This window comes from Pseudonaja textilis, chromosome 1, assembly GCF_049901715.1.
Source record: "Pseudonaja textilis isolate UNSWEBS1 chromosome 1, rPseTex1.2, whole genome shotgun sequence".
Lineage (NCBI taxonomy): Eukaryota > Metazoa > Chordata > Lepidosauria > Squamata > Elapidae > Pseudonaja > Pseudonaja textilis.
In genome coordinates this window covers 60,473,068-60,488,953 of record NC_141990.1, presented here as the reverse complement: position 1 = coordinate 60,488,953, position 15,886 = coordinate 60,473,068, and the positions used below count along the sequence as shown (strand labels likewise).

At 38.5% G+C, this 15,886-nt stretch overlaps 1 protein-coding gene across 3 annotated transcripts in view; it reads left to right on the top strand.

Moving 5' to 3' along the window:
- The window catches only part of TMEM63B (transmembrane protein 63B), a 91,040-nt gene that overhangs the window by 43,333 nt on the left and 31,821 nt on the right, over positions 1-15,886 (top strand). For 2 of the 3 annotated variants that reach the window (XM_026695564.2, XM_026695563.2), the window contains exons 2-4: positions 9,228-9,429; positions 11,090-11,169; positions 13,558-13,596. In XM_026695564.2, the coding sequence (XP_026551349.1) occupies positions 9,250-9,429; positions 11,090-11,169; positions 13,558-13,596 (299 nt within the window). In that variant the 5' untranslated portion in view covers positions 9,228-9,249. The remainder of the gene's footprint in view (positions 1-9,227; positions 9,430-11,089; positions 11,170-13,557; positions 13,597-15,886) is intronic. The other variant, XM_087935552.1, reaches the window with a different exon arrangement.

Here is a 15,886-nt window from a genome sequence, read left to right as displayed (position 1 = left end):
AACACCACTTTCACCTCTTCCTCCTCCTCCTCATCTATTTAAAATGCAGATAACCACCAATTGATCTCACAATAAAACAATGCCAGATTACTTTTTATTGATTTTCTGGAAAGTTGGACTGTATATCCATGCCAGCTTTGCTTTTCAGAAATAAAGTAGAAAACTTTTAGAGTTCTATTGGGATAGCTTTGGCATTTTCGGCCTATTTTTCTCCTTTTCTGGCTGATACGTACTGACAATATAACACGTTTTCTTGCTGAAAACTGGAAAGAAAATTACTCCTGTTACTAAATGGTTCTTTATTAGGAGATCTCACAAAACTAAAAGACAGATTTGAGGTCTCTAATGTGTCCTCTTTTCCCTAGGGAAAAGGACTATATACATTATGTTACATAGTTAAGGCATTGAAGCCTTTTTATCTCAATTTTATCATGTTGTGCTACATATTTTAAATATTAGAAATTGCTATGTATTTATACAGTATTTTATATTATATATAAATCCTTCATGGAATCAGTTACCTCAAGTTGTGGAGAACTTCCCATCACTGAATATGTCCAGATAGAACATAAAAATCAATTCTACTCTGATCAAGGACTAATTGGCCTAAACATACCTTCAGTAATGGCATTACGTCCTAAGTTTTATCCTAAAATTCTCCTACCTTGCTCTTGTAGTGTATACAATGAACTATTACTTATCCTTTTGAGAATCTGTTTTAACTATCTGAAAATGAATGAAAGTAGGGAAAGTTTTGATAGAAAAAAGAGGTTATCCTTCCTGAATAAGGAAGGTATAGTGCTGTTGTGAAAAAATCTTGTATCATTTTTATGACTATAAAAGAATCGCTGGGCAAAATAAAGAGGGACACATTTTTTTAAAGGAATTAAGTAAGAATAACAGCTTGGGGAACAATCTTGTAAAGTCTGTCAGAACTCAATGATATGGTATTAGAAAAACTTTTTTTTTTTTTGAAGAATCAAATTTCTGAGAGAACATGGGGAAAACACATTCTTTTCACACTGACTATCATTATCACAAGCCTGATCTCTCCCAGGGAAAAATATTCAGTTGCTAGCATACGTTCTCCCCTTTTCCTGCTCAGTCTTTTCTGGTCTCACCTCTGTTGTGCAAACTACATTTTAAGTTGTCAGTTCTGCAAAATTACATTTCTAAGTTTTTGTGCAATGCTTCCAACTGTCTAGCTCATCTGTCTAGCTCATCCCCTTCCATTAAATTCATGAGGTGTCTTATTGGCATCTACAAAATGGAGAAATAGCTTTGCTGTTCTTCACTGTTCCAAAGCTGGTGCCCTCTTGCTGGTGAGCACAGACAACTATTTTAAAAAGGGAGAGGGAATCATGTATAAAATAGTTTGGCTGCTTTTCACCAGTTTGATAAAATGGTATCTTGCATGGAATTTTATATTGAGGACATGTGTAGCTGCCAGTGAATTTGTGAGAAGGAGATAAAAGATTTAGGGGGAGAGCAAAGCTCTACTATTCAAAGCTACTAAAACCTTAATAAATCATAGGAAATTCTCAGTAGTAATGTTGGAAGAAAATATCCTTCTGGGTTCAGTTCCAAGTGGGGAAAAAGACACTGGAAACATGAAGGCTGTTGGAAAGATGGTTTAATGGTGGACAAGACCACATGGCTTGGAGCTCCAAAGAAGGAAGGATGATCACATGCTTCAAGGTGGAGGAAACAATCAAGAAGGGAGCCCAAGATCCTGAGAGACCCTTATATAACCTCTTTGGGTACCCACCTTAGTGTTTCCTGTTCCTGTGCAAAAATTGTATCCCACTGCCTGTCAGACTCCCGGGGGCGGAAGTCTTAGCTAACTTTGTAGGCTTTGTCTGGACCACATGGCTTCACCTGAGTGTTGGCTACAATCTTCCCAGGCCAGGTGGTGAGATGGGTAGAGGCCTTTATTATGTAGAATACTCTGGCCTAGGCCCTAATGGCCCATTAGCAAGGATGGCGGGGGCAGGGTGAGTTTCTGCCTCTCTGAGTTTCTCCTTTACTCTTTTTAGGGGGAATATTCTTCCTTTTTAATATTTCCTAGGATATTTCATTTTTCTAGGAGAGGAGTAGGTTTTAACTTCCAACAGTAACACTCATACAACCACATTCCACAGAAGAGGATTTTATTTTTTATTTATATTTATTAAATTTATATGCCACCCAATTCGCTGTCACGTAAGGATACAGGCCACCTGATTGAAAGATTAGGAAAAAAAGTCCTTTCCCAGTATAAAAACATTGCACTGAAAAGAAAATGTCTTTTAACTGCATCTAAAGGTCAACTTTTGAGGAAAGAGAGACATATTCTGCTCAGCAAATCAAAATCAAATAGTTGAAAGCAAACAACCATAGACCTGTACTGTCCCTCAAAAGTGGAAGAGTTAGCTTCTTCCCCCTCCCCTTTCTCTCCTGGAGTCACTTCTCACATTTTACAGGGGAAGGCAGGGATGAAAAATTGTTTAAAGAGAGTTGCAAAACCCAGGAAGGACTGAGCAGGGTCTGAAGTCACTTTACCCTCTTTCTTGGTTCAACAAATAGACCAAAAAGTTGTTTGCCAATGAAATCAGAAAGAGGGTGAAAATGCCATATGAACGATAGGAAATATTTTAAAAGTGTGGAGGTTTTGTGCTTGGTGGATTGGATAATGCTCCTTCAGGAAGAGTCCAACCTCAGCCTTTGAAGCTCATTAAGACTAATCACCCCTCACATGGAGGTTATTTGGTTAAAATAATTATAATAAAAACACAGAAACCCCTTTGTGATCTTGGAGTAGAAGAGGATAAAAATAGTTGGTTATGCTCTAATGTCAGACGTAATGCCTATGCGAATACTTGGGGGTGAGTCAGTCTGCTTGGGCTTTGATTGAGAGGGTCAGATGAGGAGTAAATGAGACCCTGTTGATGCTATGACTTTTGGACTGCCCCAGGGAGGAGCTAAAGAGTGGCAGAAACAGATCTCATCAGCGAGAGTGCCTTTGCTACACAGCCTGTCCCATGCACAGAGACTTTGCTAGTTGCAGGAGATACGTGTTTGAGTAGCTGATTATCTTGCACTGTGGGACACATTTTTTGATCTCAGTATTTCCTGAGATTACTAAAGTTATAGCACAATCTATACTGATTGGAATCAGTAGACGGTGTTAAATAATTGCAGAGTCATTTGTGACGCAAAGGTTGACTTTGGTTGCTATGGCAAGAGTAATATTTCACTGGAAAAGATCTCTCTATTCAAAACTGGCTAAGCAAAGCCCAGGATATGCTTTGCTAGATTGTCTGATTTTTAAGGTCAGAATTATTAAAGAATATATTGAGAGACTTTGGAAGAAACTTAATGCTTTCATATATGTCAATAATTGTATAGTTAGCATTTCTCTCCTTGTTTCTTGTATATGAAATTGACAAATAAAGAAAATATTCAAATTGTTCAATTTATAAGCTAGTGCAAATAAGGATAGTGGCTGGTTTTTATCATTCCATATTAATGTATTTCTTATGGTTTGCATGCTGTAGCAATAGCATCCATAGAACTCTATTGATTATATTGTTATACATTATATAACATCAATTATTTTAGTTTATTTATTATTCATTTATTAAAAAGCACTGCATTTACAGTTAGTGTTGTTCTATAGCTACCAACTCTCCATGATCCAGCAGATATCAATTTGCCAGAATTTCTGTCATTAATTGCTTTAGAGTTCTTGTAAGCTTACGCTTGCATTATTAGTGAGAGTAACTACCTTGTCCTCCATTAGCCTCTTTTGAATGCATTCAAATTTTCCCAGCATCAGGGACTTCTCTGGTGACTTCTTCCTTTGCATTAGATTCTGAAATACCGTAAACTTCATAATTAATGGTTTTAATAAGGAATCTAATTTTATATCTATTTATTTCATCCAGAATTCAATTGATTGTTCTTCTGGTGGTCCAAGGTAATGTCAATAGCTTTATCCAGGACCAACATTCAAATGTGTCTATTTTTAATTTCGTCATCCTTTTTCATGGGCTACCTTTCACAGCCATATGTTTTAACTAGGAATACTATGGCTTTGACAGCAAGTACAATGTCAGTATGATATGTCTGCACTTTAATATTTTGGCCACATATCATAGTTTTCTCCCAAGTAGCTGGTGCTTATTTCATCACTACAATCACTGCCATGAATTGCTGTACTTAGGAATGTGAAGTTTGTAACTACTTCAACTTCTTCTCCACCATTTTTCTCTGGATTGGTATGGCCTATCAGTGTAATCTTAGTTTTCTTTAATACTGAGCAGCAGATTAGGTTTGGGTTCAATAATTATGTACATTTTCCTTGTTTCTAGCCATCAAAATGGTGTCATTAGCGTATGATATTTGTTATAGATTTTTCCCCATTTCCTATTTATTCTAGTCCAGCATTTTTCATTACATATTCTGCATATAAATTAATTAAATAAAATGACATAAACAACCTTGGTCACACCTTTTCCAATTTAGGGAAATTTAGTTATAAGCTAGAGGTTTCAAACTCACGTCATCACAGTAGCGTCACATGACTTATTGGGACTTTTGCCCTCTTTGCTAAACAGGGTATGGCCAACACATGATGCATCCGGCCCGCAGCCCGGGAGTTTGATAGTTCTGTTATAGGCAGATGGTATACCTGGCTTATGATCACCCAGATAGATGGCTTTATGCCTTAGATGACACTAGAATTCGTGGTCTCTCAGCTTCTCACTTGATGCCTTAACTTTTGCATCAAACTGGTTCTCTGAGTTTTATGTTATGGGACCTATAAAAACTATATTTTTACTTATTTGCTTTTAATCTCACCTTTATTATTTTTATAAATAACAAAAGGCAGCAAACATACCTAATATATACATACCCTGTTTCCCCCAAAATAAGACTCAACCGGAAAATAAGCCCACGATCTTTTCACTATAAACCCTTTCGGTTATAAAAGGGAATAACTCTTTTTATTCCAAAAGGTGATTCATAGTTTATCCAGGGTTATCCGTTTCTGCAGACTTTTGTCTTACTGTTTTTTCCTCAAAGGATCCTTCACAGTATTGATTCCTACTCGCACTCTCAGATCTCAGACTTGCTGTCTTGATTTTTTTTTTCCGTCTTTTTGTCCATCTGGAGCTACAGCAGAGCCTCTCCCTAGATCTGCATCCCATCTTTGAATTTAATGCATAAGGTGGCTCTCTTCCCAGATCTTTTGTGCCTCTTATTAAGTAAGCTGAGTCCCAGCCAGATGGTGATTCCCTCTATGTGCACTGCCTGTCAATCAATATCCTGCATGGCCCTTTGTTTACCATGCTTCTGCCAGTCTCCATCCATGTGAACCAGCCTCCTTCAAGCCAGTAGGAATTAATTAGAGAAAACGGGTGGGGGAGACTCCAGTGATGTGACACTGCAGGTTTATAATGAAGCATATTCAGTTGCCAATGTTCACTGCTGGGGTGGTGTTTTGTGTTTTTTGAGTTATAAAGCAAACCTGAAAGAATCAGACTTCAGCTTTTAGCATTAGACTCAATTCGCTATGCCAAGTCAGCCCTGGGCTTGAGGAAATGGGTTTTACAGATTTAATCTAGAGCAGGATCGGCGACATTGACTGTGGAGGAGCGAACTCACCATGTCAAGTGAGCAATTTTTTTCCTGGGATCCAAGCTTTAGTAGCTATCTGGGAAGGAGAATTAAAGCAGCCCCACCTTCCCCTTAATAGGAGAGTTTATTTTATTTAAAAAAATTTTTTTAAAAAACTAAAAACATGGGTGTGTCCAGGAAAAGAGTCAAGCCAGGAAGACAGAAGACATATGGAAAAGATTAGCACCTCAGCAGTAATCTTTAGATCAGAGTGTCCAATCTTAGCAGCTTCAAGTCTTGTGGGCTTCGACTCCCAGAACGGCTGGCTAGGGAATTCTGGGAGCTGGAAGTCTACAAGTCCTAAAGTTGCCAAGAAGTTGCCAAGATCAGACATCCATTCCTTTAGAGAGCAACTTCTCTGAGCTGTAAGACACTGAGAGGCAGAACTGAGAGATTGTGGGCAAGAAAATCCCACTTAGAGACTGAAAACCCCAAACAAGCCTAAAACCAAAACAAGCCCACTGCTTGCAGCCACCCCAGTACAGAGCTCTTCTGACCAGCTCCACAAACTCTGAATGCTGAGGGAGAGAAAAGCCCATTGGCAAGTCTGTAAAGAAGTGAAAAGGATTTTCGATGCAAATGGACTGAGACTGACTGCAAGAGCTGAAGACCTGGGAGAGAAAGGGAGATTTAAAGAAGTAGTTAAGATAAGAAAACTTTGTGGTAATTTAGGAATAGAAAAGAATGTAGAAGTGTGTGGATTAAAGAATAGAATAGAATACCTTTATTGTCATTGCATTCCACGAATACAATGAAATTTGAAAGCTACTCCAGCACAGTGCCCCAACACCACATCACAATCACACTACAGAGTTTTAAAAATTAAAATAATGATAATGATAATAATAGGACTAAATCACAAATGCACTGTTTGATTCAAGACAATTACTACCTTGGAAAAGAAGCTGTTTCTCAATCTATTAGTCCTCGTTTTAAGACACCTATAATGCCTCCCTGATGGTAACAGATCGAAATATGAATGTCCAGGATGAGAACGGTCTGATAATAACCCTGATAATAGAATAAATAGTACTACACTTACATTAATGCAAATTATGAGTTTTGTTTTGTACAATAAAACAGTTCTGTGAGGAAAAAAATGATTCAGTCTTTGTGTCTATATTCTGTGCCATATTGTGAAAACCCATAACACTGATTATATTTTAGCATCCTACTTAGAAGCCCATTTCCTATTTCTTTTTCTTTCTTAGTTGGATTGGCTTTAGTAAGTTTTCTATGCCAATCCATACATATCTGCAGAACGATAGGCTGTGACCATACACTTATGATCAGTTGGACAGAATGAATGTTAACACTTGCTGGCATTAAAAGCTCCTGTATGATCTGATGAAATTTCAGTGAATCCTTGAAGTACGTGAAATGTCCAGGATTAGAAGGAGATGTTTCAGTATAGTACAAATAAATGAGATGAAACTTCACCACCCCTATCAAAACATAGGCAGAAATTCATTGGCTTCTGGGCGGGGACCTGTGGCAGATTATATGACTCTGTGAATTACTACATGTGCTTGGATAGCATAGTAATGAAATTGGCAGCCAGCAGAAGTTCTGGCTGACAAAAAAAAAAATTCTGGAAAAATGGGAGATTTAATTTACAACCTAAGAGTGATATTTCAACAGCAGGAAGAACAAAGACACTCAGTGAGTTGCCTTCTTTTTTTAGAATTAAGAAAACTAAAAAAAAAACCCACTGTCTTAAAAGAGTTTAATTTAACAGGAAAAAGCTGAATAAAATCTGGATTCAAGGAAATTTTAAGTGGAGAAAGGGAATAGTAATTTTAGAAAACAAAAGAATAACTTTTTTCCTAGCAAAAGTGCCTTTGAAAACATTTAAATTAATTAGACAGACTGGACCTTCTTGGCAATGCTGATTATTTACTATTAAACAAAGTGGATAATTGGTACAAAATAAGAAGATGGGGTAATTTGAGCCAGACTGTGTGACTTTAACTGCTGAGAGCTAATTGGAATTAAATATTAAAGGCAGAGGAAAGCAAAACAAAAAAGGGAGAAACCTTCTTTTTACTTTCTCCCTAGTACTTCATATACAGTATGTTCACTTTATCATAATGGCAACATCAAGAAAAGCAGAAAAATTGGGGAAAAGAAGGAGAGAACAAATTACAGATACAAGTATTTCACCATTTCTGTATTGCAGAAATTGTTTGAAGAAATAATAATAAGTTGACTACAACTGCTGCCAATAGTTTGAATGCTTTTTAAAACAAAATGGAAGAAGAGTGTGCAGGAATAATAAAAGAAAAGGATATAAAAGAAGAACTTGTTTCTTTTAAAATTGAAGGACGAACGGGAAAAAAAGTCATGGAAGCAGTGGTGGGATTCAAATTTTTTTACTACCGGTTCTGTGGGCATGGCTTGTTGGGTGTGGCATGGCTTGGTAGACACCGTGGGTGTGGCAGGGGAAGGTTACTGCAAAATCCCCATTCCCTCCCCACCCCACTAACCTGCTTTCCAGCTATGTTCTCCTGTGCAGGCAACAAAAGAAGACTCAGCCGATCAGCTGGGACTCGGGAGGCAGGGAATAGATGGGGGCAGGGCCAATCAAAAGTGGTATTTGCTGGTTCTCTAAACTGGTTCTCCAGAACTGGTCAGAACTTGCTGAATACCACCTCTGGATGGAAGATATATATGGCTGCTGCAAGAGAGACAAAGATGGAAAGATTCAGCATTGCCCACCTTGGAAGAATGGTTGGTGAAGTTGACAGAATTTGTTGAGATGGACAAACTGATTTCTTCTATTAGAGAAAAGACAATATCTAAAGTTTTCAATGGTGACCAGAAACCTCTTATGACCTTTTTGCATAAAAATGAAAAAAAAATAACTTGTGATTTATGCTTTTGATGATTCAGAGTATAGATTATAGAAAGAAGACAATGATGTAACTTTAGAGAAGTATAATTGCACTTGTCAACTTATGTGAAGGATATCAGAACCTACGTCTTTTCTACTTCTTTCTACCTTTCTACTTTATTTTTCTATTTTATTTTACTTTTTTTCTTATTGCATTTTTAGCTTTTTTATTATTTCTTTCTTTTTCTCTGCTTTATTTTACTTTGCATTAGTTCTTATTCTTAATTTTTTTTAAATCAAAAAATAGTACATAGACAGATTTTTTTACATGGTCTCAGATGTTTCTAAACATATGAAAATTGTGTAGGGTTATATATGCAGGGTATCTCATCAAAAAGAATATCCTGCTGTCTTGTTTTCAGTCTTGGGCAGTTAAGCAAAGTCAGGCGATGATTCCTGTAGGGTAGTTGTCAAAAGGAAACTAGTCGTTCAATGTCTTGCTTGGCTGTTCTCTAGTCCAGGGGTCTCCAACCTTGGCATCTTTAAGACTTGTGGACTTCAACTCCCAGAGTTCCTCAGCCAGAAAAGCTGGATGAGGAACTCTGGGAGTTGAAGTCCACAAGTCTTGAAGTTGCCAAGGTTGGAGACCCCTGCTCTAGTCCAAATAATCTGCCAGTTAAACTGGGCATTTCCCCCATTTGCTCCTAACCAAGTTCTTTTCCTTCTTCTGCAGGTAAAACAATGAAGCAATAGAGATGCTTCCCTTTATGATCATCACCCTGGGCTCTGCAGGGACCACCTGCAGGTCTCCCAGTTGCAACAACAGCAGCACCAAGGATTACTGCTACAGCGCGCGCATCCGCAGTACTGTGCTGCAGGGATTGCCCTTCGGAGGGGTGCCCACTGTCCTCGCCCTCGATTTCATGTGCTTTCTGGTAAGAGCTGTTGTCCTCTAGCTTGGTGCAAAGGTGCTCATCCCATGCACGGGCAGTTCAGAGCACACAATCTCTGCAAGGCCTTGCACACAGGCAGCATGTGGGGTTAACAAAAGCTTTTTTTTTTTTTTTAAATCTAGCATCTTTTGCCTGCTCATTTTGTTACTCAACTGCAGTTTGGCACCCGTGGTGCAAGGCTGCTTTGCCTGGGTAAGCAGACAAAGGTCTTTTGTGGGACAACAGAGGGACAGCCACTCATGTGGGATGTGAGAGCGCATTGTCAGGATTGCTAGAAGCTCTCAAGGATCTAAGATACCAGTGCAAGTGATTTATTGACATATATTCCATCCATTTAAGTAATTCTGCCTCATTCCCAATAGCAAGTTATTCCATCCTTTAGGATCCATCATGGAAAAAGGCAGATTTGGTTGGCGTTAAATGTATTTGTAACAGGAGCTGCAGAAGGATCTAAGCAGTGGTGTTATTCGACCGGTTCTGGAGAGCCAGTAGTGGTGATGAGCAGCGGAGACTGAACCAGTTCTTTCTTTCTTTGTTTGGCCCACCCACCCGCCTGGGCTCCCATACTCACTTTTATGGCCAGAATTCAAAGCGCAGCTGCTTTGCGCAGCACAGAATAGTGCCAAGCAGCAGCTGCTGGAGCGACTGGCATCATGCAGGCTTACAGGAGGCGAGTTAGAATGCCTCTGCGTCTGCACAAATGCCTCTGTGCCTGCGCAAAGTACATGTTTGGCGCACGCATGCACGCAAAGTGTGTGCACACGCGCAAAGCACGCCCACCAAGCCACGCCCACCGAACCAGTAGCAACTTTATTTGAATACCACCACTGGATCTGAGAATGTGGGATTGGCTATGCCACAGGTGGGAACCTGCAGGTAACGTGGGCCTAAGTCACGTCAGGCGGAGGCCTCCAACCTTTTTGGGTACCAGGGACTGCTTCCATGGAGAGAGGTTTTTCCACAGACCAGAGCGGGTATGGTTTCCTGTGCTGCCTGCATCCCATGGATGGTGCTTTGCTTGTTTGCACGGACTGGTTTCTGGCATGCTGCCGGCTCATGGACTGGGGTTTGGGGACTCCTGATGTAAGGCTTTCTACTCAACTCAGTCCTTTGAATTGGCAAACTTTGTAGCTGTTTTCAAAACCGGTGATGGGAATGATGATTGAACTAGACGTCTTTTATCAGAATTAGTGGTATGGATGCTCAGTGGTACCTCTAGAATGTGCCACCCAGCACCCATGCTGCTGCATTCTGATAAAGGTTTCCAGTTATGATTGATTTCCTGATTTTGCCAGCCTAGACAATCCTAACTGGCAGTGCTCCATCTTTGAGAAAGTACCTGGTTCAGGCTGTTTCCAGCTCTGCCACCTGAAGTTTATTGATGGCAGCAGAAATAACTAATCCGAAACCCTAGGCAGATGGAGGAGCAGAAGGGGTTTGGGAGAAGCCCCCAGTAAGATATAGGTAATCCTTTGTGCCTACCTCCTCAGATCTTACTTTGTTCTAAAGCACTCTGAAAAAAATGGTTTTAAAAAAGAACCTTGGCTGTCTCATATACATTGAAAGCGTTAAGAGGTTGAATAGGAAGCACTGCCAAACAATCACATGTTTCCCTTATATTTCTGTATTTGCCTTTCTACAGGCACTGCTGTTTGTTTTTTCCATTTTGCGCAAAGTGGCCTGGGATTATGGACGTCTGGCATTGGTAACTGATGCTGACAGGCAAGTATAACTTTTTTTAAAAAAATTAGGAAGTGAAGGAACATCTTCTTGGATCAAAAAACAGCTGGGCTGAATTTAGGAGGAATTTCTGAAGTAGATATTCTTGCTAACCAGCAGTTCAAGACTTTGCTGCTCAAACTTTAAGTACCCCAAAGATTTGCATATGCAAACAGCTTGATGTTTTTGTTTTAAATCAAATGTTGGAAAAATGCTTCATAATTTAAAAATGGGTGAGGGGAGCATGCCCTGGAGGTTAGCATCTCCTAAGACACCTCTGCTCAATTCTCTGGATCCCAGTTGGTACTTCAAGCTATGGCTGTTGTAAAAATATACGGCCATGGTGTAGTAGCAAGTCCAGCCTGATCGGCCCTCATAAAGACCAAACTGAAGAGACATAGCCTGTCCTTTCTCCAAAGTTTTGAATGGCCTTTCTGGTAGAAACTGCTGGATTGTAATTTTAAATGGGAAACTGGGAAATATTAAACATAAGGGGACTCATGTTCACTGTATTTAATTTTAGTCAGAAACAAAGACCTCTTGGAGTTGAACTTGGCCTTTTTCAACCAGATGGACATGTCCACTTAGGGTTCTTGGGAGCAGTTCAGATATGCTTTGCCATTGCCGTACTCTAGGATTCTTTTTAAATTTTTCAATCTTCATTTATATATTTACTACCTTGAACAATGACCTACCGTCCTTGATTTTGCCTCCCTAAAACAGATTTGCAAGAAAAGCATCCTGTTCTATCATATTTATCCTAGAACTGTTTTTGTTTTGGATTGTACTGCATTGTATCATATGTCATTGTGTTCCCTTTATTCTCTTTATTCTTCTGTTTTTCCACCAGTAAAATTAAGGTTGAAAAAAATACTGTACTGAATGCTTTGCTTCATCATCATAAGGTGGGGGAGGTATTATTAAAAATAATTCTTAAATCTAATTTAATAAGAGAAACCTATAAGTCTTAGTAACTCAAAACAGTGATCAACGATCAAGATGCAAAACAGGAACAGGCTTATATTTGGGCTTAAGTACTGATAAAGTCCTTCTCCATATGTTTTTCTACCAAATGAAACTTCAATGTCAGTGTGGTTTGTCATTCAAAGTCCTTGTTATTCACAGTTCCAGAGAGGGGGAGAGAAGTTGCTTGCAGATAATATGTACAATAGAGAAAAAAATATGTAAACAACTATGCAATGCTAGGATAACATCATTCTTAGTCTGAAAAATAGTTTGATGTGGAAGGCAAATATTTGCTTTTATGGATATTTATTTTCCAGTAAATTCTAGGACAACATATGGTGCCTTTATTGGTACAGACATTACATCTGCCAAAATAAAAGCTGGCAATAATGCCTGATTGAAAGCATGGGGTATCTTGAGTCAGAAGCTAATAGCACAAAGGTTTGGATCAAACAGTGCATCATTAATTATAACTTCACTGAAATGAAGGATAGAGAAATAACTATTAGTATCATTGACCTTTATGTATATTGATACAAGTCTGCAGTGGGAAGCAGAGATGCTCGCTGAAATTAAATCATCTGATCAGCTGTGATATCATCTGCAACAGATAGTTTACTTGTCTGCCTCATATCCTCAAATAACAGAACCTATCATTTTCCCAGGCGTTTTGAGATGATTGTATTGAAATCCTTTGAAATTAATTGAAATCAGTTTCACCTGATCACAGATTGATTCATTGGTATTTGTTAACCATTGGTTTGTGTCTTTTATCCTGCAATGTCTACCCTGGAATGGTGTGAAATATATGTACATGTGCATAACAGGGATGTTATGATGAAAGAGAATTTGAAAGAGAGCTTTAAAAAAGAAAAAAAATTCCAATCCCAGCAAATGAAAATGAAGAAGCACTGTTGTGTGTATATAAACTTTCTTTTCTCGTGGGATGACAGTATTCCTGAAGGGAGACTCAGGGATATGAACTAGTCTGTTTCTACGTTTATAATTTTCATTTGCAGCTCTTAAATGCATCTTGGGATTATGTGCTGTCTTTCTACAGAATCTTTTTTCTTCTTATTTCTTTGGCCTGATATGTTTGTGCAACAACAGTTATTTGATATTTGAAATTTGGGGAAGCAAATGCAAGTCAGATTTGATAGGAAGGGCAGAACTGATTTCAAGAAAAAGCTGAGAATTGTTCAGAAAATCAGTCACAGTCCAGAAACATCTCTCTTTGTGGCACAGTGAGTGAGCAAAATTCATTTCTTTTTTTTTCCTGATCAGATTTGGTGAAATGTTTCTTTCCTAGGATTGTGAAATGTCAGCCAGAGGAGAGGAGAATCTTGACTCCTTATTAAGATGGTAGCCTGTTGGTAACACTCTCACTCTCTCTTTTAATTTTAATTATTTTTCTTCTGTTCTCAGGAAGCGACGCTGGCAACAGGAGCAAGAGGAAAGGGAATAGTATGTTATGGGTTTTTCAGTGTGTTTAATTCTCTTTTCTGCCACTGCTTTTACCATTTTCTTCTTTTGCTTTGGGAAACAAGGGCTTGGTTTTTTTTTTTTTAAATGTTGGCGTCCGCATTGAACACTGCACACTTAAATCTCCTGTGCCCTTTGTATTTCATGAGCCTTTCCTGACCTGGTGCATACCAGAAGTTACACATCATAGATTGAGCTGAGTGTGGATTAGGATGGGAGTTGTAGTCCCCAACATCCAGCAAGCACCAAATTGAGGTGCTAATGATGTAAATGAGAACTGGGGGAAAGGAATAATGAAGAAGATAAATAGCTATGTTGTAGCTGTAACAATTTAAACAAGTTAAACATTGTTACTAATTTAGAAATTTAGAGAGTAGACAGATATAGGAAGCATTTTAGTTAATCTTGGCAAGATAAACTGTGATGGAGAAGGTCTTATTACTTGTTTATTGTCTTTTCAAAATCTGCTTGTCAGAATAATTCACAGAATACTAATGGATTATCTAGATTATTTATGTTTTACTTGTAAACATTCTCTGTCCTTGCACCACTTATAAGACAGTTCAGAAGAAAATAGTCTCTAATTTCACAGAACTCGTGTTTAAATTATGCAGTTCAAAAAGCAGAGACAGCAGCGTCCTTAGATTATTTTAAATGGGCATTAGATAAATTCAGGGAAGATAAAGCTATTAATGGCTATAGTATGTGCCATGATGCCTTTAGATTACCTCCAGTAAGACTTTAGGGAAAGCATGAATTATTTTGCTGTGCTTGGCCGCTACAATAAAATATAGGACTATCTGGGTCTTTGATCTCAATCAGCATAGTTCTGATTGTGTTTTAAAATGTGAGTCTTTGCAATATGTTTTAAATACAACTCGATACTAAAAAGCCCCACCTAATAGTATTGCTTTTGGTTTTGCTATGATTCCACTGAACTCTGCGTTCAGAGTTGTTGATGGGATAAGGAACACACACACAAAAATCACTCATCAAATCTTGTATGTGTGCATGTGTGTGTAGATGTCTGTATGGATCTATAGTATGTATAATGACTGCAACTGAACCCAAAATGTCTACTGCTAAGCTAGACAGTTGTTCAGTGAGTTTTGCCCCATTTTACAACCTTTCTTGCTGCAGTTGTTAAACGAATCATTGCAGTTGCTAAGTTAGTAACATGGTTTATAAGTGCATTTGACTTCCCCATTGACTTTGCTTGTCAGAAGGTTGCAAAAGGTGATCACAAAATTATGACCGCGGGACATGGCAACTGTACAAATTTTGATCATGAATTTTGATCATGTGACCGCAGAGATATTACAGCGATCATAAATGTGGAAATGGTCATAAATCTTTTTTTTTTCCAGTGCTGTTGTAACTGCAAACAGACACTAAATAAATTGTTGCAGACTAGGAGGGAGGGGAGGGAGGGAGGGAGGGAGGAAGGAAGGAAGGAAGGAAGGAAGGAGACCTATGATGAGCAAAATTATTCTCTTGGAATAGGGTGGGGTGTAGAATTCCCAAATTCCTTCAAACAATCTTGCATGCTGATTTCTATATCTATTAGAGCAGAGCTGTCAAACTCCCGGCCCATGGACGGATGCGTCATGCGCTGGCCACACCCATGCCTGGTTTAGCAAAGGGGGGGAAATCCCGATACATTATGTGATGACACTGTGACAATATGAGTTTGACACCCCTGTATTAGAGGATATTTTTCACTAGCCTGGTTGAGAGTTTCTCTCTTGATGTGAAAAGAGAAGGCAACTCAGTAGAAGCGGCTGCCCCTAATTCCATTGCTGTTCCTTTCCTCACAAATTTTTGTGGAATTAAGAGCAAGTAAGGTAGTTTAAGAGTACTGGGAGAAAGGGGCTTTTGCTCCAGGTTCACAATACTTGTATTTGTTGATGAATTCAAGATCCAGTAAGTTCAGAGATTTTCTTTAATATCGCTTCATTTTTTTTTCAGAAATGGAAAGATAGAATCCATGTACAAAACACAACAAAATAAAGGTCTAATGACACCAAGGCCATCAACAGGCAAATAGTAATGAAACTTCCAGGAAATGTGTTACAAAAAAGCATTCATCCGTTTGTTTAGTTTTGTCTGTGAAACTGATAGAACTTTAGCCAAGGAAGTAGAAAAATCTTGAAACAGGAAGCATTTTGAACAGCTTATAATATGCAGAATTACAAAGCCTTAAGACTAAGATGCAGTAAATAATCTTAATAAAGGAATTGAATAATCTTTTCTCAGTTGTTAGTGTAGGGTT